Source organism: Delphinapterus leucas, chromosome 11 (genome assembly GCF_059928025.1).
Source record: "Delphinapterus leucas isolate spDelLeu-1000000601 "Yukka" chromosome 11, BTC_Dleu_Yukka2, whole genome shotgun sequence".
NCBI classification, from domain to species: Eukaryota; Metazoa; Chordata; class Mammalia; order Artiodactyla; family Monodontidae; genus Delphinapterus; species Delphinapterus leucas.
The window spans coordinates 52,484,508-52,511,601 of NC_143139.1; the positions used below are offsets into that span (position 1 = coordinate 52,484,508).

At 39.6% G+C, this 27,094-nt stretch overlaps 2 protein-coding genes and 1 pseudogene across 2 annotated transcripts in view; 1 reads left to right on the top strand and 2 right to left on the bottom strand.

Annotated features, from left to right (window-relative positions):
• Positions 1–26,825, top strand: part of HELB (DNA helicase B) — a 66,952-nt gene extending 40,127 nt beyond the window's left edge. Inside the window, exon 13 of the mRNA XM_022571600.3 lies at positions 932–26,825. Within this exon, the coding sequence (XP_022427308.2) occupies positions 932–1,036 (105 nt within the window). The 3' untranslated portion in view covers positions 1,037–26,825. The remainder of the gene's footprint in view (positions 1–931) is intronic.
• On the bottom strand, positions 1,361–2,430 carry LOC111173777 (small ribosomal subunit protein uS14 pseudogene; annotated as a pseudogene).
• Positions 11,769–27,094, bottom strand: part of GRIP1 (glutamate receptor interacting protein 1) — a 266,616-nt gene continuing 251,290 nt past the window's right edge. Inside the window, 2 exon segments of the mRNA XM_089919997.1 lie at positions 11,769–14,576; positions 17,016–17,162. Coding sequence (XP_089776123.1) covers positions 14,349–14,576; positions 17,016–17,162 — 375 coding nt within the window. The 3' untranslated portion in view covers positions 11,769–14,348.

Below are 27,094 nucleotides of genomic sequence, written 5' to 3' on the forward strand. Positions count from 1 at the left end.
TTAGTAGAGTCCAAAATCTGCAGGTGAGCTGGCAGATAGGAGACTCAGAGAAGAGTTGATGTTGCATTTCAAGTTCCGAAGGTAGTTTGCTGGCAGAATTCCTTCTTCCTGGGGGGAGGTCAGTCTTTTTTCTGTTAAGGCTTTCCGTTGATTGGATGAAGCCCACCTACATTATGGAGAGCAATCCACTTTACTCAGTCGGCTGATTTAAACGTTGATCTCATCTAAAAAGTACCTTCAAAGAAACGTCTAGAACAGTATTATTCAACCAAATATCGGGGTACTGTGGCTTAGCCAAGTTAACACACGAAATTAACCATCACCGTCCTCTAAATTGAACAGATTTAGCATGATGAATGATGAGTTGAATTTTGCTAATTTTTCTCTTTCCCTGTGGTGGTGAATCTTCTTCATGACCGTACTGGTCCACTGACTGGTGCTTGGGAATCACTAACAGTACCAAGAGTATACTTGAGGTGTACTTGCAGTGTATCGTCTTAACCACACCTACAGCTGGCGTCGTGGACCGGGCAGTCAGTCACACAGGGCTTCGTGCTTAGAAGGAACCCATGCTTGTTTTAATGTCCTCTGCTTGTCATCTTGAAATTCTTAATTTCTGAACAAGGGGCCCACATTCTAATTTTGCACTGCCAAATTATGTAGTGGACCCTGTCCACACTTTTAGAAATTAAATGTATGTACTCAGTTAGCAAACAGTCACTTCTACATGCCAGTCCTGGAAGTGGGTGGTGGCGTTACCACAGTGAGCAAAAGCAGGATGACAGCTGATGGCTCTGGTCTGCTCCAGGCTTCCACGGGGTGGGAAAATGTATGATGTCTTCTGAGAAGCAGTCACAGGGGATAGAATTACACAGGGTAGACTGACTATATTTTTATAAAATTAACTTTATTTTTATTGTTGTTCCAACAGGTGGAAGAATCATCTCCCCAAGTGTCTTCTAAACTTCAGAATTTGAGACTAAATAGTTTAACCCCCAGGCAACTTTTCAAACCTACAAATAATCAAGAAACTTAGTTTTATTTCAGATTGCTCAAAGTAATTGTCTATTTTTTTCCATTCAACACAAAATGAACGTCATAGCTTCAAAGGATCAAGACAAAAGAGGATGTCTATTAACTGGAGTTTTATTTTAAGGCATTTGTGTTAGCAGATGTTTTAAAATCATTTCATCAAAGAAAACCTTAGTGATTTTGACATCTGTCATCAGGAGAACTGACAGCACTGGTCATATATGAGGGAAAAATATGTTATATATTTTTTTTAAAAAACCTCTGTACTTTTAAAAGTGTTTTATTTTTAGAATAATGCCTTATTAATTTCCATCATCGTTGTGGGTGATCCTTGCCATTGGGTTGAAGCAGTGGTAAAGATAAACTGTAATTATATCTCTTAAATTATTGACACATATTCTAGGACATTGTGTCTTCTGCAAAGTGGTCATCTCGCAAGGGTGCTACTTGCTCCATCACTGCTGCCTGGGCCTACCTGGTACATTTTCCTGGAAATTCCTGCTGAGCTGGAAGCACATTGGGTTTTGTTTTTGTTTTCTTAATTTGAGATATAATTGACATAGGACATTGGGTAAGTTTAAGGTGTGCATCATGTTCATTCACTACTTCTATATTGCAATATAATTACCACTGTAGCATTAGCTAATATGTCTATCATGTCACATAGTTATCATTTCTTCTGAGAGTATATTGTTTTAAAGATATTCCACTTTGAAAATTTTTTTTTCCTCAGTGACTTGATTTTTTTGAGTTTACTATTAAATGGTAAAAGAAAAAGTTAGGAAAACTTTACCTGTTATCCCAGTGTTTTAAAAATAGCCTTCCTGAAATATAATTCACATACAGTTCACCCGTTTACATAGTTGAGTGGCTTTTAGTAAATTCACCACAATTGATTTTAGGACATTTTTATCATCCCCCAAAGAAACCCTGTACCTCTTAACTCTAATCCCTTTTCCGCTTCAGCCCTAGAACTGCTAATCTATTTTGTCTCTATTGATTTGCCTATTTCAGACATTTCATATAAATGGAATCATACAATATATGATCTCTTGTTACTGACTTTGACTTAGAATAATGTTTTCAGACTTCATCCACATTGTAACATGTAACAGTGCTTCATCCCTCTCCCTTTTTTAAAGTTTGAAAAAAAAATTATGTACAAAGAACTAGCATTATTTCTTTTATTGGGTGTATGTCTTGGTTAATCCGTTCAAGGAGTGTCGTTTTATCCAGCTTGATGAAGCCTATATCTTTTGTGTACTGATGGAAAAACTGGCGGCATATATTGAGGTAATATTTCCAGATCAGACCATGCTGGTTTGAGCTGATGTGGCGAGATCAGGAACCTTGGCTGAATTTTTGCAGGTAGCTCTAGTAGAGTTGCTCATGACCCATCCTGCTTTCAGGAGTGTGGTGAGGTGGAAGGCCTTCATTTCTTTTTATTACGAAATATTCCATTGTATGCATATGGTATGTTGAATTTATCCATTCATTAGTTGATGGACATGTGGGTTGTTTCCTCTTTTTGGCTATCATAACTAATGTTGCTATGAACATCTGTGTACAAGTTTTTGTGTGGGTATATATTTTCATTTCTTCTAAGTATATACCTAGGAATGGAATTGCTGGTCGTATGGTAACTCTATGTTTAACCGTTTGAGGAACTGCTAAACTGTTTTCCAAAGCAGCTGTACCATTTTATATTTACACCAGCAGTGTGTGAGGGTTCCAGTTTCTCCATTGTCTCCAGCATTTGTTATTATCTGACTTTTTAATTATAGCCATGTTAGTGGATATGAAGTGACATAATGGTTTTGATTTGCTTTTCCCTTATGACTAATGATGTTGATCACCTTTTCGTGTGCTTATTGGCCATTTGTATGTCTTCAGAGAAATGTCTATTCAGATCCTTTGTCCACTCAAAAATTGGGTTATTTTCCTTTTTATTATTGAGTATGAGTTCTTAATATATTCTACATACCAGTCTCATTAGAAACATTATTTACAAAAATTTTTAATTGTGATGATGTCCAGTGTATGTATTTTTGTTGTTGTTATTGCTTGTGCTATTGGTGCTACATCTGAGAAACCAATGCTTATCTAAAGTCATGAAGGCTTACTCCTATTTTTTCTTACAAGAGTTAAATAGTGCTAGGTGTTACATTTAATCTTGGATTCATTTCGAGTTAATTTCTTTATATGGTGGGGTAGGAGCCCAACTTTATTCTTCTGCATGTGGCTCTCCAGTTGTTCCAGTTCCATTTCTTGAAGTGACTATTTCTCCATTGAATTGTGTTGGCATCCTTGTCAAAAAATCAGTTGATTATAAATGTGAGGATTTATTTCTGGATTCTCTATCTATTCCATTTATCCAAACATCTGTCCTTATGCCAGCACCATGAGTCTTCATTAGCTTTGCAGGTTTGAAATCAACAAATGTGGGGACTTACCTGGTGGTCCAGTGGTTAAGACTCCACACTTCCACTGCAGTGGGTGTAGGTTCAATCCCTGGTCAGGGAACCAAGATAAGATTCCTGCATGCTGTGTGGTGCAGCCAGAAAACAAAAGGAAATCAAGAAATGTGAGTCCTTCAATTTACTCCTCTCTTTCAAGATCTTTTGGCTCTTCTGGGTCCCTTGCTTTTCGTATGAATTTTAGGATCAGCTTGTCAATTTTATTGACAAAGGAGCCAACTGGGATTTTGATTGGGATTGTGTTGAATCTATATATCTGGGGAGTATTGCCATCTTAACAATATTAAGTCTTCTGATCTATAAACATGGGATGTCTTTCTATTTATGTCTTCTTTCATTTCTTTCAACAATGTTTTATAGCTTCAGAGTATAGTTTTGTGCTGTTATTTAATTGAAGTATAGCTGATTTACAGTGTGTTAGATTCAGGTGTAAAGCAAAGTGATTGAGTTATCTATATTTATAGATACATAGTATATTCTTTTTCAGATTCTTTTTTTTTTTTGCGGTACGCGGGCCTCTCACTGTTGTGGCCTCTCCCGTTGCGGAGCAGAGGCTCCGGACGCGCAGGCTCAGCGGCCATGACTCACGGGCCCAGCCACTCCTCGGCATGTGGGATCCTCCCGGACCGGGTCACGAACCCATGTCCCCTGCACCAGCAGGCGGACTCTCAACCACTGTGCCACCAGGGAAGCCCTTCAGATTCTTTTTTATTGCAGGTTATTAAAAGATATTGAATATAGTTCCCTGTGCTATACAATAGGTCCTTGTTGCTTATCTATTTTATGTATAGTAGTGTGTATGTGCTAATCTCAAACTCCTAATTTATCCATCCCCACCCCTTTCCCATTTGGTAACCGTAAGTTTGTTTTCTGTGTCTGTGAGTCTGTTTGTGTTTTGTAAATCAGTTCATTTCTATTATTTTTTAAGATTCCACATGTAAGTGATATCGTGTAATATTTATTGTTGTCTGACCTCATTTAGTATGATAATCTCTAAGTCCATCCATGTTGCTGCAAATGGCATTATTTCATTCTTTTTTATGGCTGAGTAATCTTCCATTATGTATATGTGTGTGTGTGTGTGTGTGCGTGTGTGTATATATATATGTGTATATATATACATACCACATCTTCTTTATCCATTCATCTATCCATGGACGTTTAGGTTGCTTCCATGTCTTGACTACTGTAAATAGTGCTGGTATGAACATAGGGGTGTATGTATCTTTTTGAATTAGAGTTTTCTCTGGATATATGCCCAGGTGTGGAATTGTTTGACCATATGTTAACTCCATTTTTAGTTTTTTAACGAACTTCCATACTGTTCTCCATAGTGCCTTCACCAATTTACATTCCCACCAACAGTGCAGGAGGGTTTCCTTTTCTCCACACCCTCTCCAGCATTTATTACTTGGAGACTTTTGGGTGATGCCATTCTGACCAGTGTGAAGTGATTACTTCATTGTAGTTTTGATTTGCATTTCTCTAATAACTAGCAATGTTGAACATCTTTTCATGTGCCCATTGGTCATCTGTATGTCTTCTTCAGAGAAATATCTATTTAGGTTTTCTGCCCATTTTTTGATTGGTTTCTTTTTTTTTTTTTCATATTGAGCTCTACAACCTGTCTGCATATTAAGGAAATTAATACCATGTCAGTGACATCATTTGCAAATATTTTCTCCCATTCTGTAGGTTGTCTTTTCATTTTGTTTATGGTTTCCTTTGCTGTGGAAAAGCTTTTAGTTTATTGAGGTCCCATTTGTATATTTTTGCTTTTGTTTCCACTACCCTAGGGGACAGATCCAAAAAAAGTATTGCTGCTATTTATGTTAGACAGTGTTCTGCCTATGTTTTCCTCCAAGAGTTTTAAAATATGGTCTTACATTTAGGTCTTTAATCTGTTTTGAGTTTATTTTTGTATATGGTGTTAGAGAATGTTCTAATTTCATTCTTTTACATGTAGCTGTCCGGTTTTCCCAGCACCACTTATTGAAGAGACTGTCTTTTCTCCATTGTATATTCTTGCCTCCTTCATCGTAGATTGACTGTAAGTGTGTGGGTTTATTTCTGGGCATTGTATCCTGTTTCATTGATCTATGTGTTTGGTTTTGTGCCAGTACCATACTGTTTTGATGACTGTAGCTTTGTAGTATAGTCTGAATCCAGGGAGCATGATTCCTCCAACTTTGTTCTTCTTTTTCAAGCTTGTTTTGGTCTTTTGTGTTTCTATACAAATTAAAAATTTTTTTGTTCTAGTTATGTAATTTGATAGAGATTGCATTAAATCTGTAGATTGCCTTTTGTAGTATGGCCATTTTAACAATATTGATACTTTCAATCCAAGAACGTGGTATATCTTTACATTTGTGTCATCTTCAGTTTCTTTTGTCAGTGTCTTATAGTTTTCAGAGTACAGGTCTTTTGCTTCCTTAGATAGGTTTATTCCTAGGTATTTTATTCTGTTTGATGTGATGGTAAATGGGAATGTTTCCTTAGTATCTCTTTCTGGTAGTTCATTGTTAGTGTATAGAAATACAACAGATTTCTGTATGTTAATTTTGAATCCTGCAACTTTACTAAATTCATTGATGAGCTCTAGTAGTTTTCTAGTAGCATCTTTAGGATTTACTCTCTATATTATCATGTCATCTGCAAACAGTGACAGTTCTACCTCTTCCTAATTTGGACTCCTTTGTTTTTCTTCTCTGATTGATGTGGCTAGCACTTCTAAAACGATGTTGAATAAAAGTGGTGAGAGTGGGCATCCTTGTCTTGTTCCTAATCTTACAGGGGAAGTTTTCAGCTTTTCACTGTTGAATATGATGTTAGCTGTGGGTCTGTCATACGTCGCCTTTATTATGTTGAGGTAGGTTCCCTTTTTGCCCAGTTTCTGGAGAGTTTTTATCATAAATTGGTGTTGAACTTTGTCATAAGCATTTTCTGCACCTATTGAGATGATCATATGCTTTTTATTCTTCAGTTTGTTAACACTGATTGATTTGCAGATATTGAAAACTCCTTGCACCCCTGGGATAAATCCCACTTGATCATGGTGTATGATCCTTTTAAGGTATTGTTGGAGTCAGTTTGCTAGTATTTTGTTGAGGATTTTTGCATCTCTGTTCACCAGTGATATTGGCCTGTAATTTCTTTTTTGTGATATCTTTGTCTGGTTTTGGTATCAGGGTGACAGTGGTCTCACCCTGAGACCACTGTCTCAGGAAGTATTTGGAAGTGTTCCTTCCTCTGCAAATTTTTGGAATAGTTTGAGGATAGGTGTTAACTATTCTCTAAATGTTTGGTAGAATTCACCCATGAAACCGTCAGATCCCAGACTTTTGTCTGTTGGGAGTTTTTAAATTACTGATTGAATTTCAGTACTGGTAATTGGTCTGTTCATATTTTCTATTTCTTCCTAGTTCAGTCTTGGGAGATTGTACCTTTCTAAGAATTTGTCCATTTCTTTTAGGTTGTCCATTTTATTTCCATATAGTTGCTCATAGCTGTCTTCTATGATCCTTTGCATCTCTGTGGTATCAGTTGTAACTTCTTTTTCATTTCTGGTTTTATTGATTTGGGCTCTCCATCTCTTTTTCTTGATGAGGCTGGCTAAAGGTTTATCAATTTTGTTTGTCTTTTCAAAGAACAAGCTTTTAGTTTCATTGATTTTTTTTCTTTTTTTTTTTGTCTCTATTTTATTTATTTCTGCTCTGATTTTTTATGCTTTCTTTCCTTCTACAAACTTTGGATTTTGTTTGTTCTTTCTCTGGTTGCTTTAAGCATAATGGTAGATTGTTTATTTGAGATTTTTCTTGTTGCCTGAGGTAAGCTTGTATCACTATAAACTTCCTTCCTAAAACTGCTTTTGCTGCATCCCATAGGTTTTGGATCATCAGGTTTTCATTTTCATTTGTCTCTAGGTATTTTTTTATTTTTCTTTTATTTCTTCAGTGATCCATTTGTTGTTAAGTAGCATATTGTTTAGCCTCCACGTGTTTGTTTTTCGCAGTTTTTTTCCTTATAGTTGATTTCTGGTCTCATAGTGTTGTGGTTGGAAAAGATGCTTGATATGATTTCAGTTTTCTTAAATTTATCAAGGCTTGTTTTGTGGCCTAGCATGTGATCTATCCTCGAGAATGTTCCATGTGCACTCGAAAAGAATGTGTATTTTGCTGCTTTTGAATGGAATGCTGTAAAAGTATGGGTTAAGTCCATTTGTCCTAATGTGTTATTTAAGGCCTGTGGTTCGTTATTGATTTTCTGTCTGGATGATCTGTCCATTGATGTAAGTGGAGTGTTAAAGTCCCCCACTATTATTGTGTTACTGTTGATTTCTCCTTTATGTCTGTTAATATTGCCTTATACATTGATGTGTTCCTATGTTGGGTGCATATATATTTACAATTGTTATATCCTCTTCTTGGATGGATCCCTTGATCATTATATAGTGTCCTTTGTCTCTTGTAACAGTCTTTATTTTTTTTTTATTTTTATTTTTTATTTTTTGCGGTACGCGGGCCTCTCACTGTCGTGGCCTCTCCCGTTGCGGAGCACAGGCTCTGGAAGCGCAGGCTTAGCGGCCATGGCTCACAGGCCCAGCTGCTCCGCGGCATGTGGGATCTTCCCGGACCGGGGCACAAACCCGCGTGCCCTGCATTGGCAGGCGGACTCTCAACCACTGCGCCACCAGGGAAGCCCAACAGTCTTTATTTTAAAGTCTATTTTGTCTGATGTGAGTATTGCTACCCCAGTTTTCTTTTGATTTCCATTTTTGTGGAATACCTTCTTCCATCCCCTCACTTTGTCTGTATGTGTCTTTAGATTTAAAGTGAGTCTCTTGTAGGCAGCATATATACGGGTCTTGTTTTTGTATCCATTCAGGCAGTCTGTGTCTTCTGGTTGGAGTATTTAGTCTGTTTACATTTAAGGTAAGTATTGCTATGTATGCTCTTATTGCCATTTTGTTAATTGTTTTGGATTTGTTTTTGTAGGTCTTTTTCTTCCCCTTTCTTCTTTTGTTCCCTTTTATGCTTTGATGACTATTTTTGGTGTTATTTTGGATTCTTTTTTCTTTTTTGTGTGTTTATCTATTATAGATTCTTGGTTTGTGGTTACCATGAAGTTTTTGTATAGCAGTCTGTATACATACCTGATTGTTTTATGTTGCTGTTCTCTTCATTTCAAATGCATTTTAAATACCCTGCATTTGTACCCTCCTCCCCTCACTATTACTGTTTTGATATATTTTACATCTAATTGTTTTAGGTATCCTTTAACTGCTTGTTGTGGATACGGGTGATATTACTACTTTTATCTTTCAGCCTCCCTACTAGCTTTGTGTGTGGATGATTTCCTACCTTTACTGTACGTTTGCCTTTACTGGTGGACTTTTTCCTTCCATAATTCTTTTTTCTAGCTGTGGCCTTTTCTTTTTTGCCTAGAGAAGTTCCTTTAACATTTGTTGTGAAGCTGGTTTGGTGGTGCTGAATTCTTTTAGCTTTCACTTGTCTGTAAAGCTTGATTTCTCCATCAAATCTTTTAAATAAGAGTCTTCCTGGGTAGAGTATTCTTGGTTGTCAGTTTTTCCCTTTCACCACTTTAAATATATTGTGTCACTCCCTTCTGGCCTGCAGAGTTTCTGCTGAAAAATCAGCTGATAGGCTATGGGAGTTCCCTTGTATGTTATTTGTTGCTTTTCCCTTGCTGCTCTTAGTATTCTCTCTTGAATTTTTGTCCTTTTGATTATAGTGTGTCTTGGTGTGCTCCTCTTTGGGTTAATCCTCCATGGGACTCTGTGCTTCCTGGACTTGGGTGACTGTTTCCTTTCCTAGGTTAGGATGGTTTTCAGCTATTCTCTCTTCAAATATTTTCTTGGGCCCTTTCTCTCTTTTCTCCTTCTGGCAACCCTATAATGCAAATATTAATGTGCTTCATGTTTTCCCAGAGGTGTCTTAAGCTGTCTTCATTTCTTTTCACTCTTTTTTCTGTTCAGCAGCAGTGATTTCTACTATGTTGTCTTCCAGTCACTGATCCACTCTTCTGTATCATGTAGTCTATTATTATTTTTTGATGTTGGGGGTAGGAGTTTATTAATTAATTTATTTACTTTTGCTGTGTTGGGTCCTCACTTCTGTGCGAGGGCCTTCTCTAGTGTGGCAAGCGGGGGCCACTCTTCATCGCGGTGCGCAGGCCTCTCACTACCACGGCCTCTCTTGTTGCGGAGCACAGGCTCCAGACGCGCAGGCTCAGCAGCCGTGGCTCACGGGCCTAGTTGCTCCGCGGCATGTGGGATCCTCCCAGACCAGGGCTCGAACCTGTGCCCGCTGCATTAGCAGGCAGATTCTCAACCACTGTGCCACCAGGGAAGCCCCTCATGTAGTCTATTACTGATTCCTTCTAGTGTATTTTTCATTTCAGTTATTGTACTCTTCATCTCTGTTTTGTTGTTCTTTATATTCTCTCATTCTTTGTTAAAAAATTCTAACTTCTTGCTCTGTGCATCCATTCTCCTCCTGAGTTCTTTGATCATCTTTATGATCATTACTCTGAACTGTTTCTTGGGTAGATTGCCTATTCACTTAATTCTGCTTCTGGAGTTTTATCTTGTTTCTTGGTCTGGAACATAGTCCTCTGCCACCTCATTTTATCTATTGCTATTTATATTTTTATGTACGAGGTAAGTTAGTTACGTTTCTCATCCTTGGAGAAGTGGCCCTCTGTAGATGTCCTATGCGTCCCAGCAGTGCACTCCACCCGTCACCCAAGCTGTATGCTCTAGATGTTCCCCCTAAGAGGGTTGCATGGATCTTTCTGTTTTGGCTGGCTATGTGGGTGGTATGGTAGGCTTGGTTGGTTCCTAGTCTGGTTGTTTGCACAGCCCTGCCTTGCGTGGATGCTGCTGGCTGCTCTTTAGAGGGGCCTGGTCATGAGGTGGCTGGTTGTGGAACCCTAATGGGCCCTGAGGCTAGTGCTGGCACACTGGTGGGCAGAATCAGGGTCCCAAAGACTTTGGGGCTGTTGCCCGCCCACTGAGAGATGAAGCCAGACCCTGGGAGTAGTACCAGACTACTAGCAGTTAGGGGTGTTTCCTGGAGTTTGACTGCAGGGCCCAGGGATCTCAGAGCTCATTTCAGATTGTTGGTGTTGTCAGGGGCCATTCCTGACAGTTGGTCATGGGTCCAGAGTGTCTGGAAGGTTGTATTAGCCTGCTAGTGGGCAGGGCAGGGGGCCAACGAGTCCTAGGGTGGGGTCTGGCCTGTGTTGCAGGATCGTAGCTTTCTTCTTTCTGGAGTCTGCCCCCTGGTGGGTAAGGCTGGTCTAGAGGCTTGGGCTGGCTTCCTGGTGGGAGGGGCTGGTGCCTTCCCACTGGTGTGTGGAGCTGGATATTGGCCCTCAGGTGGGCAGGGCCATGTCTAGGGGCATGTCTAGAGGCGGCTGTGGGCTCAGGAAGTCCTTAGGCAGCCTGTCTGCTGATGGGTGGGGATGTGTCCTCACCCAGTTAGTTGTTTGGCCTGTGGCATCCCAACATTGGAGCCTTCAGGCTGTTGGATGGGGCCAGATCTTGGTGCTAATGATCCAACATGTCAGCCACCTGGAATGTTCACACAATTGAATGTTCCTCAATGTCTGACACCAGTGTCTGTGTCCCCCTGGGTGAGCTGCTGCCATCCCCCTGCCTCTCCAGGACAGTCTACAAGACCAGCAGGCAGGTCTGGCCCAGGCTCCTATCAAATTACTGATTTTGCCCTGGGTCCTGGTGCGTGTGAGATTTTGTGTGTGCCCTTTGAAAAGTGAAGTCTCTCTTTCCCCCAGTCCTGTGGGGCTCCTGCAGTGAAGGCCTGTTGGCCTTCAAAGCCAAATGCTCTGAGGATTTGTCTTCCCAGTGCCAGACCCCCAGGCTGGGGAACCTGATGTGGGGCTCAGAACTGTCACTCCTCTGGGAGATCCTCTACAGTATAATTATTCTCCAGTTTGTGGGTCACCCACTTGTGGGGTATGGGATTTGATTATATTTCAAGTCTTCCCCTCCTGTCCGTCTTGTTGTGGTACCTTATTTATATCTTTAGTTGTAGAAGATCTTTTCTGGTAGGTTCCAGGCTTCTTCACAGATGGTGGTTCTGTAGATAGTTGTTACTTTGGTGTGCTCATGAGAGGAGGTGAGCTCAGGGTCTTTTACTCTGCCGTCTTCCACACCTACTCTGTACTTTTATTGAATTTATTCCTAAGTATTTTATTGTTGATCCTATGAGAATATAATTGTTTTCTTTTTTTTAATTGGAGTACAATTGCTTTACAATGTTGTTAGTTTCTGCTGTACAATGAAGTGAATCAGCTATACGTATACATATATCCCCTCCCTCTTGGACCTCCCTCCCACCCTACCCCCATCCCACCCGACTAGGTCATCACAGAGCACCAGGCTGAGCTTCCTGTGCTTTATAGAATATAACTGTTTTCTTTATATTTGGTTTGTTCATTGCTACAGTATAGAGATTCAATTGATTTTTGTATATTGATCTTGTATCTTGTAATCTTGCTAAACTCATATTAGTTTTAATAGGTTTTTTAGTGGATTCCTTAAGGTTTCTGTATACACAAGATTGTATCATCTGCAAGTAGAGTTTTACTTCTTCCTTTCCAATCTAGTTGCCTTTTATTTCACTTCCTTGTCATACTGTTAAATAGAAGTGGCAAGAATGGACACCCTGCCTTGTTCCTGTGAATTTACAAAGCCTGCTAGGCAATCTGCAAAAATGAAAACGTTGGGACTATAAGGTAATAGTTTTTTTCTTTTTTAAGATAGCATGATGAAAATTTATACATTTTAATAGTTTCTGAAAATGTATTTTATAGAATACATATAATGTTCTCAGGGTAGATGTGATCCTTGAGTTAAGATCAAGCTTTGTCACCTAAAGTAAATGTACCATTAGTCTTGGAGGTGTTCCTGTTTTAGCATCTTCACATATGTGTCACATCTCTTCTCATGAAAGTACTGGAATGTAGATATGACCTTCAGTATTATAGGTGGGGAAACTGACTCACAGTAATTAAATTTTATGCCACCACTGAGTGAGTACCAGAGCTGGACTTCAAGTCCAGATCGAATTTCAAAACCTAAGCTCTTCCTGCTCTTCCATGTTCCTTTTCAAGTTTATGGCAAAATCTTGCCCCTGTAGAAAATTATGTAACTAAACTATAGGTATTGTGTAGGGCTCAGTCTAGAACACTCAAATATATTCAAAGCACCAAAAAAAAAAAAAAAGTTTTTCTTTTGACTTTTTAAAATCACTGTTTATTCCATTTGGTAGAGGGTTTTTTTTTCCATACAAATATTTGCAACAATTTTTAATTCCCCAAAACCATACATAGACGATAAATACCATGCTATTAAAGTATTAAATTTGTACAAAAATACTTTACAGTTTAATACTTGTTTGTTACAAATAAAAATACATATTTCAGTGACTCCCCTCAGGATCTTTTTTTTTTTCCTTAACATGATTCTGCTTTATACTTTCTTGCCCTGGCAGTTCTGAACTATGATTGAAATAATATATTTCTTTGCACAAAAAAGAAAGGTGAACTTTTTCCTTAAACAAAGGACACAGTGTTCAAATGCTTTACCTAAGCAGTTGTTTGAATTATTGACCAAAATAAAAATGTTTGGAAAATAATTGTTTCAGTATGGAGATTCTACAATTAATATACAGATCTATTTTTTTTATATTCACCAAATAACAGTTATTAGTGTAACTATTCAAAATATCTGAACAAATGAAAACAGTTGCTGACAAACATTAAAAGCAACTGTCACAATTTATTGCTTTGAGGGATGGTAATAATTGGCAATGCATTTTGTGAAAAATGTATTTACAATTTCGGTAAGTGGCATGGCTCAGAACAAAAGACAGTCCAGTGTCATTTTTAAGTACATGTGCTGTACACCCCTCAATATAATCAGTTTTCAAAACATGTCTGTCAAGCAGTATGAGTTTGATTTGCCTATCAATCAAGATAAACCTCATTTTAATAGACTCTTCATTCTCAAATTCTTAGTCTTGAATTTTAAAAATAAGATAGCTAATTCTCAGTGTTGCTAAACACCCTAATTCATTATCAGAGATTTTTCAGCTATTAAAAATGTGTCCTTAAAAAAAAAAACAGGTCACAAGACATATCCTGTTTGATAATTTGTTGCATAGGGAATAGCATACATCTTAGTTAAAATCATTCCTATACTTGGGCAAAACATTTACCACCACCTATTATGGTTGCCTACGTGCATCATTGCTGAAACGTTGTAAGATGATTTTATACCTGTACCCCTCCCATAGCAGCAGTCCCAGCAGTTCACCAAACTAGCTCTCCTAGTACAGCCAGCTTTATGAAAAGCCTTGTTGGTTAAATTCTCGCATGAATGACTTTGTAGTAAGAAACTCATTTCAAAGTGAATTAAGGAAATTATCATAGAGAACATTTTCAAACAGATATTTCTCTTTTTAAAAAGGAATAGGAAGATGGACCTGTAAAAAATTTCCTCTGATGTTAATTGTAGAGAGGGGTGGCCTACTTGTTTTTCTTTTTCGCTACCCTTGGTCTTGGCAGGGGATTGCCTGTCATATACCATAGTGATCACCAATCAAAGAAACCTCTTCAACTTGAAAGGGTAAGTGAACATGAGCCATGAGATTTAAAAGACCCCTGTGCTTGCAGTTAATGCCACGTGATTATCTGTGCTTCAAATGTCACAGAAATCTTAAAGGGATTTTTTTTTTTTTTTTTTTTTAGCACCATGTAGATATTGTCTTTTATCCTGCTTTGTAAAAAGCATCGCTATAATGTATTAGTGGGTTCTCGTATCTCCAAATTACCACCGTGGCTCGACTGCTGGAAAAAAGCACTGCTCTGTTCACTCCATTCTCCTCCTGGTAGAGTCTGTTCTACGGACTTCTGTGAAGCCAGGGGGCTTCTACTAATAACCAGGTCCAGCTTATTACCAGATTCTGCTATGAGGGGCACAACAAGGCAGCAGTCAAAGTCTCTCGTTCGGACATGATTAACCTGAAAGGTCAAGAAGCGCCATTTTGAATTATTGTTATAGACATAAGATGATTCCCAAAACCCAGAGTAACATTTCAGACATAACAGGTTGATTGATTAAAGTCTTGAAAGTGCTTAAATGAGCACTCTGTACAGAGAGGTCTATCCTGGCCCTGACCACACTATAACATGGGTATTGGCTTACTTTACTCTCTGCTACTAAATTGTAAGGCCCTTGAGAGCAGGGAACAGGGACACATCCCAATGTCCCCATGCTGAGCAGATCGCCTTATTCATGGCAGGTGCTCCAAGTGCCAAATATTATCCCTAATTTACAGATGAGGAAAGTAAGGCACATAGTGTTTAAGAGATTTGCCTGAGATCAGAACTTGGCAAGTGGTCCAGCTAGGATGCTGGTGAGTGGTCCAGCGAGGATGTAACCTCAGGCAGTCTGGATGATTCCAAAGCTCGTGCTCTTGACCATGATACTGAACTACCTCTCTCGGTCATGAGCCCACCCCCTCCTCAGCTTACACATGCGTTCATCTTCTTTCATGTTTCCTTATTTTTTTTAACATCTTTATTGGAGTATAATTGCTTTACATCGTTGTGTTAGTTTCTGCTGTGTAACAAAGTGAATCAGCTATACGTATACTTATATTCCCGTATCCCCTCCCTCTTGTGTCTCCCTCCCACCCTCCCTATCCCTCCCCTCTAGGTGGTAACAAAGCACCGAGCTGATCTCCCTGTGCTATGCGGCTGCTTCCCACTAGCTATCTATTTTACATTTGGTAGTGTATATCTGTCCATGCCACTCTCACTTCATCCCAGCTTCCCCTTCCCCTTCCCTGTGTCCTTAAGTCCATTCTCTACGTCTGCATCTTATTCCTGTCTGCCCCTAGGTTCTTCAGAACCATTTGTCTTTTTAGATTCCATATATATGTTAGCATACAGTATTTGTTTTTCTCTTTCTTCACTCTGTATGAGATTATGTTTCCTTATTCTTTTCCCCCTAAAAGTTTAAAGAATCATCTGCATGCTGCTTCCATTCCTTGACTTTTCACTCTCTCCCCAATCTTCTCGGTCTGGGACCTGACCCTTATATATTATATAAATGACCCCAATTGTCCAACACAGGAATGGTGTCTTGAGTTCTCATCCCTTTTGGCCTTTACCTACTCATCCTTAAAACTCCTTCCTTGGCTCTTATGACACCACTTTGTTTTGACCTTTTTACCATTTTAACTGCTCACTTTCAGTCCTTTCCTGCCTTTACTTCTTCCTGTCCTTTAAATTTTGTTTTTCTTAGAATTCTGTCTTTAGTTCTCTTCTCTTCCTTACTAGAAATCCACCATAGGCAACTTTATCCAAGTCCATGCCTTCAGTATCCCAGATCTTTACTTTTGGCTGTAACATCTGTCCTGAGCAACAAATGCAGGCTGCCGGCTGCCTCACAGACTGCTCTGCCAGGATGCACTGAAAGCATTAAAGACTCAGGTCTGGTACACGTGTCTTACCCTTACCTACCTGGTCGTCTTCCCTGTGATCCTCCCCTTCACCCTACACCAATCCACCTATGATATAATTTTAGTCTTTCTAAATTATAAAATATGTCATTATTCTGCTTAGAAAATTAATATACCTCCAGAATCAAGTCCAAGAGCTTTATCTTGGCTTTCAAGGCCCTTCACAATGTGAGTCCAGTCTACTTTTATAGCCTCATCTTCCATAAAAGTAAGTATAGCTCTAATTTATAGATTAGGAAGACAGGTCAAATAACTTGTCCATAGTTATTTATTCAGCAAATACTAGAGTATCTATGGAAAATAAACGTGTTCCTTACTCTTAGGACAAGAGTAATTGTTATACTGCCATGGTAAAAAGATCACCAGAATTGGTTTTAAAACTATCTAATCAATCAATGACAACTTGCTCAGTGAACACGTGTCTGAAAGCCAGCCAATCAGTGCAGCCTCCTGCTTTGAAAGGCAACTGTTTAGGGACAGACTCAATCCACTTGAACATACTTTCAAGACTGATGGCAACCCTCTCCTCTTCCTGCAGAATGCTCTTTCTAAAAACTGTACGTAAGATTAGGAATTTGCTTTGCTCAGTGAAACTATACCTGACCACCATAGTACTCCCAGTAGTACTTAATAGTAAACAAGGTTCAGCTTTTGGGTTTTAGACATTGTGTGAGATACTGATATCGATCACTGTATAATGGGAAATGGGAGAATAAGGTACTAGCTCTGTTCTCAAGAAGTTTAGAATCTGCTGGGGAATATATACAGGGAAACAGGCCGTTTCAGTAACCGGTAAATTCTACTAAAGGAAAAAGTGCCTATCCTCTATAGGAGGGGCCTCTAATCTCGTCTTGAGGCAAAGGAGGATGGGTGGACACTGATCAAATACAACTTCCCAATTAATTTCCAAATAAAATTCCATCTGAGGTCTTACCTGTAAGAGCCTATCGTAGGGCTTTAGGCCACCAAGATCTCCTGGCCCAGCTGGGCGAATATTTTTGACATACACTCCTTTCTCCAGCAAGCCATCTGCTACACTGAACCCAAAGTCCTCCATGTCAGAGCCCTTGTACAAGGTCACCTGGAAAATGAGAAAATGTGAAGGGGACATTTAGGTAGGTTGAGGACTTTTGCTTGTGAAATTTCTTGATGAACCATCTTTTCAAACTAATTTCAATATAATAGATTTGTAATAGGTTAGGCAGCTCCCCCCAATCTTGAAGCTTTTTCCATTCTCTAGGAACAGCCTTGGAATTTGCCAAGTCCCACCCAGACCTGGAAAAGGAGGAGAAATGCTGGAGAGTTCTGGTCTCTTTTTTTCTTTTTTTTTTACTTGCAGTCATCAGGCGTATATAGGTGAGAAGTTCCCAGGGGCAGGTTCACTTCTCCTGGAGCAACCCCTAGGTGTTGGGAGAAGCCAGGGTTAGCCCTTTGCAGCTGGATATCAGGATTAGGCCAAAGGCCTTTCCTTCCTTGTTCACTGTGCCTGGTGCTGTGTTCAGTGCTCAGCATATCCTCTGCCTTTGAGCAAGAGCCAGGAAGTCCACCATTTTCTCTAGTATCCCAGTCAGTGCTTCAGTACTGTGGGCAAGAAATGTCTTAAAAGGGAGAGCAGCCAAGACGGCAGAGCAGAAAGGTCCTGAGCTCACCTCCTCTTACGAGCAAATCACACCTACCTGCAGAACAACCATAGATGAAAAAGACTGGAACCTACCAGGAAACATCTTCTACAACAAAAGGCAAAGAGGGAACCACAAGATGGAACCACCAGTAGACTCGTGATGTAATCAAATCCCATACCTCCCGGGTGGGCACTCCACAAACTGGAGAATAATTATACTGCAGAGGTTCTCCTCCAGGAGTGAGAGTTCTGAGCCCCACAGTCAGGCTCCCCAGCCCAGGGCTCCTGCACCAGGGAAATGAGCCCCCATAGCATTGGCTTTGAAGGCCAGTGGAGCTTAAATGCAGGAGCCCCATGGGACTGGGGGAAACAGAGACTTCGCTCTTAAAGGGCACACACAAAATCTCATGCACACCAGGACCCAGGGCAAAAGAAGCAGTTTGATAGGAGCCTGGGCCAGACCTGCCTGTTGGTCTTGGAAAGTCTCCTGGAGAGGTGGGAGGTGGCTGTGGCTCACCCTGGGGACACAGACACTGGTGGCAGACATATTGGGGAACATTCAGCCACATGAACACTACTGGTGGCTGACACATTGGATCATTAGCACCAAGACCTGGCTCCACCCTACAGCCTGCAGGCTCCAGTGCTGCGAAGCCTCAGGCCAAACAACTAACTGGGCAGGGACACAGCCCCACCCATCAGCAGACAGGCTGCCTAACGACTTCCTGAGCCCACAGCCACCTCTGGACTCGTGCCAAGACAGGGCCCTGCCCGCCAGAGGGCCAAGACCCAGCTCCACCCACCAGGGGGTAGGCTTGAGCCCTTCTCTCCAGGAAGCCTGCACTAGCCTCGTGATCAGCCTCACCAACCAGGCGACAGACACCAGAAGCTACAGTCCCACAATGCAGGCTGGACGCTACCCCAGGGCCAGCTGAGGCCCGGCCCGCCCCACTAGCAGGCCAATGCAAACTTCTGGACACCAGAGACCCCATACCCAGCTCTATTAGGAAACCACCACCCCCACCAACCAATGATCTGAAACGAGCTCTGGGATCCCTGGGCCATGCAAACAGACTCCAGGAACCATCTCTGCCTGCCAGTAGTCCAGCACTAACCCCAGGATCCGGCTTCACTTGCCAGTGGGTGGGCAACAGCCCCAGAGTCTTTGGGACCCTGTCCCTGCCCACCAGTAAGCCAGCACTACCCCTGAGGCCTACTAGGGTTGCACAACCTTGTCACCTTGCGTGGTGACAAGGCCCCACTAAACAGTACCAGCAGCATCTACACAAGGCAGGGTCTAGCAACCAACCAAGCCCACCAGACTGCCCACAGAGAAGGACCCATGCAGCCGTCTTAGGGGGAACCCCTAGAGCATATAGCTTGGGTGATGAAAGGGGAGTACACTGCTGGGATGCATAGGATACCTCCTACAAAGGGCCACTTCTCCAAGGTTGAGCAATGTAATTAACCTCCCACAGACATAAAAACACAAACAGTAACTCAGACAAAATAAGGTGGCAGAGGACTATGTTCCAGACCAAGGAACAAGATAAAACTCCAGAAGAACTAAATGAAATGGAGATAGGCGATCTACCCGAGAAAGAGTTCAGAGTAATAGTCATAAAGATGATCAAAGAACTCAGGAGAAGAATAGATGCACAGAGTGAGAAGTTAAAAGTTTTAAACAAAGAATTAGAAAATATAAAGAATGACCAGAGGTTAAGTATACAATAACTAAAATGAAAAACTCACTAGAAGGAATTAATCATAGACTAAATGATTCAGAAGAACAGATCAGTGAGCTGGAAGACAAGAGTAGCAGAAATCAGTGCTGCTGAATAGAAAAAAGATAAAGAATGAAAAGAAATGGGGACAGTTTAAGACACCTCTGGGACAATATCAAGCATATTAATATTTGCATTATAGGGGGTCCCAGAAGGAGAAGAGAGAAAGGGCCCAAGAAAATATTTGAAGAGATAATAGCTGAAAACGTCTCTAACCTGGCAAAGGAAACAGGTACCCAAGTCTACAAAGCACAGAGTCCCATACAGGATTAATGCAAAGAAGAACAATACCAAGATACACTGTAATCAAAATGACAAAAATTAAAGAGAATACTAAAAGCAGCAAGGGAAAAGCAACAAATAACATACAAGGGAACTCCCATAGCCTATCAGCTGATTTTTCAGCAGAAACTGAAGGACAGAAGGGAGTGGCACAATATATTTAAAGTGATGAAAGGGAAAAAACCTACAACCAAGAATACTTTACGCATAAAGGCTCTCATTTAGATTTGATAGAGAAATAAAAAGCTTTACAGACAAAGCAAAAGCTAAAACAATTCAGCACCACCAAACCAGCTTTAAAACAAATGTTAAAGGAACTTCTCTAGGCAGAAAAAATAAAGGGTCACAACTAGAAACAAAATTACAGGAGGAAAACGCTCACCAGTGAAGGCAAACATACAGCAAAGGTAGGAAATCATCCACACACAAAGTCAGTAGAGAGGTTAAAAGACAAAAGTAGTACTGTCACCTGTATGCACAATAAGCAGTTAAGGGATACATAAAACAATTTGATGTAAAATACAATATCAAAAACAGAAATCATGAGGGGAGGAGAATACAAATGCAGGGTATTTAAAATGCTTTTGAAATTAAGAGATCAGCAACATGAAACAATCAGGTATGTATACAGACTGTTATATAGAAACATGGTAACCACAAACCAAAAATCTATAATAGATATACGCACAAAAAAGAAAAAGGAACCCAAAATAACACTAACAATAGTCATCAAATCATAAGAGAAAAGGAGGAGGGAAGACCTATGAAAACAAATCCGAAACAATTAACAAAATGGCAATAAGAACATACATAGTGATAATTAACTTAAATGTAAATGGACTAAATGCTCCAACCAGAAGAAGCAGACTGCCTGAAATGGATACAAAAAAACTAGACCTGTATATATGCTGCCTACAAGAGACTCGCTTTAGATCTAAAGACACATACAGACCGGAAGTGAGAGGACGGAAAAAGGCATTCCATGCAAACAAAAAATCAGAAGCAAGCTGGAGTAGCATACTTAGATAAAATAAACTTTAAAGACTGTTACAAGAGACAAAGAAGGACACTACATAACGATCAAGGAATAAATCCAAGAATAAGATATAACAATTGTAAATATATATGCATGCAACATAGGAGCACCTCAGTATATAAGGGAAATATTAACAGACGTAAAAGGAGAAATTGACAGTAACAATAATAGTAGGAGACTTTAACACCCCACTTTCATCAATGGACAGATCATCCAGACAGAAAATCAATAAGGAAACACAGGCCTTAAATAACACATTAGACCACATGGACTTAATTGATATATATACAGCATTCCATCCGAAAGCAGCAAAATACACATTCTTTTCAAGTGTGCATGGAATATTCTCCAGGATAGATCACATGCTTGGCCACAAAACGAGTCTCCATAAATTTAAGAAAGCTGAAATCACATCAAGCATCTTTTCCAACCACAATGCCATGAGACTAGAAATCACCTACAAGAAAAAAGAACTGCAAAAACTGCAAACACATGGAGGCTAAACAATATGCTACTAAACCAATGGATCACTGAAAGAGGAAATCAAAAAATACCTAGAGACAAATGAAAATGAAAACATGATGATCCAAAACCTATGGGATACAGCAAAAACTTATAGTGATACAAGCTCAGGAAACAAGAAAAATCTCAAATAAACAACCTAACCTTACACCTAAAGCAATTACAAGAAGAAGAACAAACAAAACGTGTAGTAGAAGGAAAGAAAGCATAAAGAGCAGAACAGAAATCAATGAAAAAGACTAAAAAAAATAGAAAAGATCAATGAAACTAAAAGCTGGTTCTTTGAAAAAATAAACAAAATTGATAAGCCTTTTGCCAGACTCATCAAGAAAGAAAGGGAGGGACTTCCCTGGTGGCACAGTGGTTAAGACCCCGCGCTCCCAACGCAGGGTGTCTGGGTTTGATCCCTGGTCTGGGAACTAGAGCCCACATACATGCCACAACTAAGAGTTTGCATGCCACAGCCAAGAAGCAGGTGAGCCGCAACTAAGGAACCCACCTGCTGCAACTAAGGAGCCAGTGAGCCACAACTAAGGAGCCCTTGAGCTGCAACTAAGGAACCCACCTGCAGTAACTAGCGAGCCCACTTGCTGCAACTAGGGAGCCTGCCTGCTGCAACTAAGACCCAACACAACCAAATAAATATAAAATAAAAAAATAAATATTAAAAAAATACACAGCACCAAAAATAAAAATAAAGAAAGGGAGAAGGCTCAAATCAAAACAAGAATGAAAAAGAAGTTACAACTGACACCAAAGAAATACAAAGGATATTAAGAGATTACAATGAGAAACTATACAGCAATAAAATGGACAACCTAGGAGCAATGGACAAATTCTTAGAAAGGTACAATCTCCCAAAACTGAACCAGGAAGAAATAGCAAATATGAACAGACCAATTACCAGTACTGAAATTGAATCAGTAATTTAAAAACTCCCAAAACAAACAAAAGTCCAAGACTAGATGGTTTCATTGGTGAATTCTACCAAACATTTAGAGAATAGTTAACACTTATCCTTCTGAAACTATTCCAAAAAATTGCAGAGGAAGGAACACTTCAAACACATTCCATGAGGCCACCATCGCCCTGATATCAAAAGATATTACAAAAAAAGAAATTACAGGCCAATATCACTGATGAACATAGATGCAAAGATCCTCAACAAAATACTAGCAAACCAATTCCAAATAGTAGCAATGCCTTAGAAGGATCATACACCATGGTCAAGTGGAATTTATCCCAGGGGTGCAAGGATTTTTCAATATCTGCAAATCAATGTTAAAAAGTTGAAGAATAAAAAGAATATGATCATCTCAATAGGTACAGAAAACACTTTTGATAAAGTTCAACACCCATTTATGATAAAAACTCTCCAGAAATTGGGCACAGAGGGAACCTACCTCAACATAATGAAGGCCATATATGACAAACCCACAGCTAACATCATATTCAATGGTGAAAAGCTGAAAGCACTCCCTGTAAGATTAGGAACAAGACAAGGATGCCCACTCTCACCACTTTTATTCAACATAGTTTTGGAAGTGCTAGCCACATCAATCAGAGAAGAAAAACAAAGGAGTCCAAATTAGGAAGGAAAAAGTAGAACTGTCACTGTTTGCAAATGACATGATAATATAGAGAGAAAATCCTAAAGATGCCAGTAGAAAACTACTAGAGCTCATCAACGAATTTGGTAAAGTTGCAGGATTCAAAATTAGCATACAGAAATCTGTTGTATTTCTATACACTAACAATGAACTATCAGAAAGATATTAAGGAAAAAATCCCATTTACTACTTCACCAAAAAGAATTAAATACGTAGGAATAAACCTACCTGAGGAGGCAAAAGACCTGTACTCTGAAAACTATGAGACACTCATCAAAGAAACTGAAGATGACAGATATACCATGTATATCTGTATATACCATTTTCAAACAGATGAAAAGATATACCATGTTCTTGTATTGGAAGAATCAATATTATTAAAATGATCATACTACACAAGGCAATCTACAGATTCAATGCAATCCCTATCAAATTACCAATAGCTTTTTTCACAGAACTAGAACAAAAAATGTTTAAATTTGTATGGAGGGAATTCCCTGGTGGTCCAGCGGTTAGGACTCAGTGCTTTCACTGCTGTAGCCTGGGTTCAATCCCTGATTGGGGAACTAAGGTCCCGCAAGCTGCGCAGTGTGGCCAGAAAAAGAAAAAAACGAAAAGAAAATTTTTATGGAAACACAAAAGACCCCGAATAGCCAAAACAAGCTTGAGAAAGAAGAATGGTATAATGGAATCACTCTGACTCCAGACTATTGTACAAAGCTACCATATTGAAACAGTATGGTACCGGCACTAAGACAGGCACATAGATCAATGGAACAGAATAGAAAGACCAGAAATAAACCCACACAATTATGGTTAATTAATCTATGATAACAGGGAAGAATATACAATGGAGAAAAGACAGTCTCTTCAATAAGTGGTGCTGGGAAAAGAATGAAATTAGAACATTTTCTAACACCATATACAAAAACAAACTCAAAATGGATCAAAGGCCTACATGTGAGACTGGATACTATAAAACCCCTAGAGGAAAACATAGGCAGAACACTCTTTGAGATAAGTCACAGCAATATTCGTTTGGATGTGTCTCCTAGAGTAACAGAAACCAAAGCAATAATAAACATATAGGACCTAATTAAACCTAAAATCTTTTGCAAAGCAAGGGAAACCATAAACAAAATGAAAAGACAACCTACGGAATGGGGGAAAATATTTGCAAGTGATGCAACTGACAAGGGATTAATTTCCAAAATATTCAAACAGCTCATAGAGCTTGATATCAAAAAGACAAATAACCCAATCAAAAAACAGGCAGAAAACCTAAATAGACATTTCTCCAAAAACATACAGATGGTCTACAGGAACATGAAAAGATGCTCAATATTGCTAATTATTAGAGAAATGCAAATCAAAGCTACAATGAGGTATCACCTCACACTGGTCAGGATGGCCATCATCAAAAAGTCTACAAATAACAAATGCTGGAGAGGGTGTGGAGAAAAGGGAACACTTCTACACTGTTGGTGGGAATGTAAGTTGCTGCAGCCACTATGGAAAACAATATGGATATTCCTTAGAAAACTAAAAATAGATTTACCATATGATCCAGCAATCCCACATCTGGGCATATATCCAGACAAACCTATAATTCGAAAAGACATTGGGTTGGCCAAAAAGTCTGGTTAATGAATAGGTTGTTCAATAAAGTTCTTGGTGAAAATGAAAAATGTGTCTTTTATTTATTACTTAAAACCAAAAGAACTTTTTGGCCAACCCAATATGTGCACTCCAATGTTCATAGCAGCACTATTTACAATAGCTAAGACATGGAAACAACCTAAGTGTCCATCAACAGATGAATGGATAAAGAAGATGCGGTATACACACAGTGGAATATTACTCAGCCATTAAAAAGAAGGAAAAATGCCAGTTGCAGCAACATGGATGGACCTAGAGATTATCATACTAAGTGAAGTAAACCAGACAAAGATAAATACCATATGATATCACTTATATGTAGAATCTAAAAAACTGATACAAATGAACTTATTTACAAATAGAAATAGACTCATAGACATAGAAAACAAACTTATAGTTACAAAAGGGAAAGTCGGGGTGTGTGGGATAAATTGGAAATTTGGGATTATCAGATATACACTACTATAATATAAAATAGATCAACAACAAGGACCTACTGTATAGCACAGGGAACTATATTCAATATCTTGTAATAACCTAAAATGGAAAAGAATCTGAAAATGAATATACATATATATATATATATATATATAACTGAATCGCTTTGCTGTACACCTGAAACATTGTAAATGAACTATAGTTCAATTTTTTGAAAAGTCTTAAAAGACCTGAAAGTGCTCCTGTAAGGAACACCCTCCTCTGGGGCCTGCCTTCAGTAGCTCCCTCAGTCCTTGTCCTGGGTTTGGTTTAGCAATTCCAGGCATTCCTGGAAATGCCAGGATTTGCAAATCCGCCCTTCTCAGCTGTGGGCCTCAGCTTGTTCCCTCTGCATTAAGGCAGTACCACCAGCTAAAGTTTCCCCCAACCCCCAGTCCTCCTCTGACCACCTGCAAGAGTTAGTCTGAGGTTTACACGTTCATAAAATGTGTACTGAGTCCCTCCATGTGCTAAGCCTGGTTCCGGGTGCTGGGAAACAGCAGTGAATGAGACAGAAGAGGCTGCCTTCTAGAGGCAAACACATTAACGTGTAATGTTCACTGAAACCCACTGTGCTGGACACGCCAGACAACATACTCAGCACATGACACTCATTTAACATTTAATGTGACCGCTATTTTTAGTAAGGTTTGCTGCATGCCCTCCATAAAAACTGATGCACACATCAAGCAATAATTTGGGCTTAGTTTTTAACTCTAATTATTTAAAAATGTATGTTTTGGGACTTCCCTGGTGGTCCAGTGGCTAAGACTCCGTGCTCCCAAAGCAGGGGGACCGGGTTCGATCCCTGGTCAGGGAACTAGAGCCTACATGCTGCAACTAAGAGTTTGCATGCCGCAACTAAAGATTCCATGCCGCAACTAAAAGATCCTGCATGCCGCAACTAAAAAGATCTCACATGCTGCAATGAAGATACCGCGTGCCGCAACTAAGACCCAGCACAGCCAAATCAATTTTTTGAAAAAATGTATGTCCTATTTATTTTAACACACATAATACCTAAATACATTCTTGTAGAAGAGTCAAAAAATTCAGAGCTATACAGGGCAAAACGTGAATATTAATACTCTTATAGCAGGTTTATACCAAGTTATTTTACTTCAGAGAAATATGGAATATTGAAGGAATACAAAAGCGGTCATTTGTGGATTTTCATCTCACTGGACAGACAGCTAAAATATCAAGCTGGCAGCGTCAGTTCTAATCACCAGGCAGCCCTAGTGGTTACTGCCATATTAGAGGTTAGGAAATTCAATTTTATAGACGTTAAACAACTCGCCCAAGATCACGAAAGTATTGAATGGTGGGGCCGTCTCTGTCTGACTCCAGTCACTTAACCGTTATATTCTATTGCCGCTCAAGTGCCTTATTTCATAGATTCTAAGATGTACTTTTTTTTTCATACTTTAAATTCTCTGAAATCAGGCTGTGTTTTATAGGCCATGGTAATCTTAGGACCTATGAAATAGGGTATATCAACATCTCACCCCTACCTGCCTCTTTCCAACAATACACTAGAAGGAAAGGGGCCAGAATTTTGTTACATATTTACTTTAAGAGAAAAAAAAGCTGTGCCTTGCCAATTCTGTCCTGATCAGAAGCATCAACATCACTCAGGAGTGTGTTAAAATGCAGAATCTCAGACCCTGCTCTGAATTGCCATCTGCCAATTTCTGTGCACAATGAAGTCTGCTCTGTGTGGTACTTCACACACCAGAGGGGCTATTACATGTTCCGAAAAGGAAGAGAGGGAACTAACACTTAATGACACTCTTGGCAGGCTCATTCCATCACTGTGCATTATCAATGTGCGTATGTGTGGGTGCACACGTGTGCACTGGACCCTATGATGTGCTACGCACTGTTTGAAGGACTGAGTGAAAGAAAGATACAGCAATAAACACAGCACAGCCATCATGAGTATACAGTCCAGTGACCATATCTGACTTAATCCTCCTAACAATCCTGCAAGAGGGGCAAGAATCACAGTTTTAAATGAGG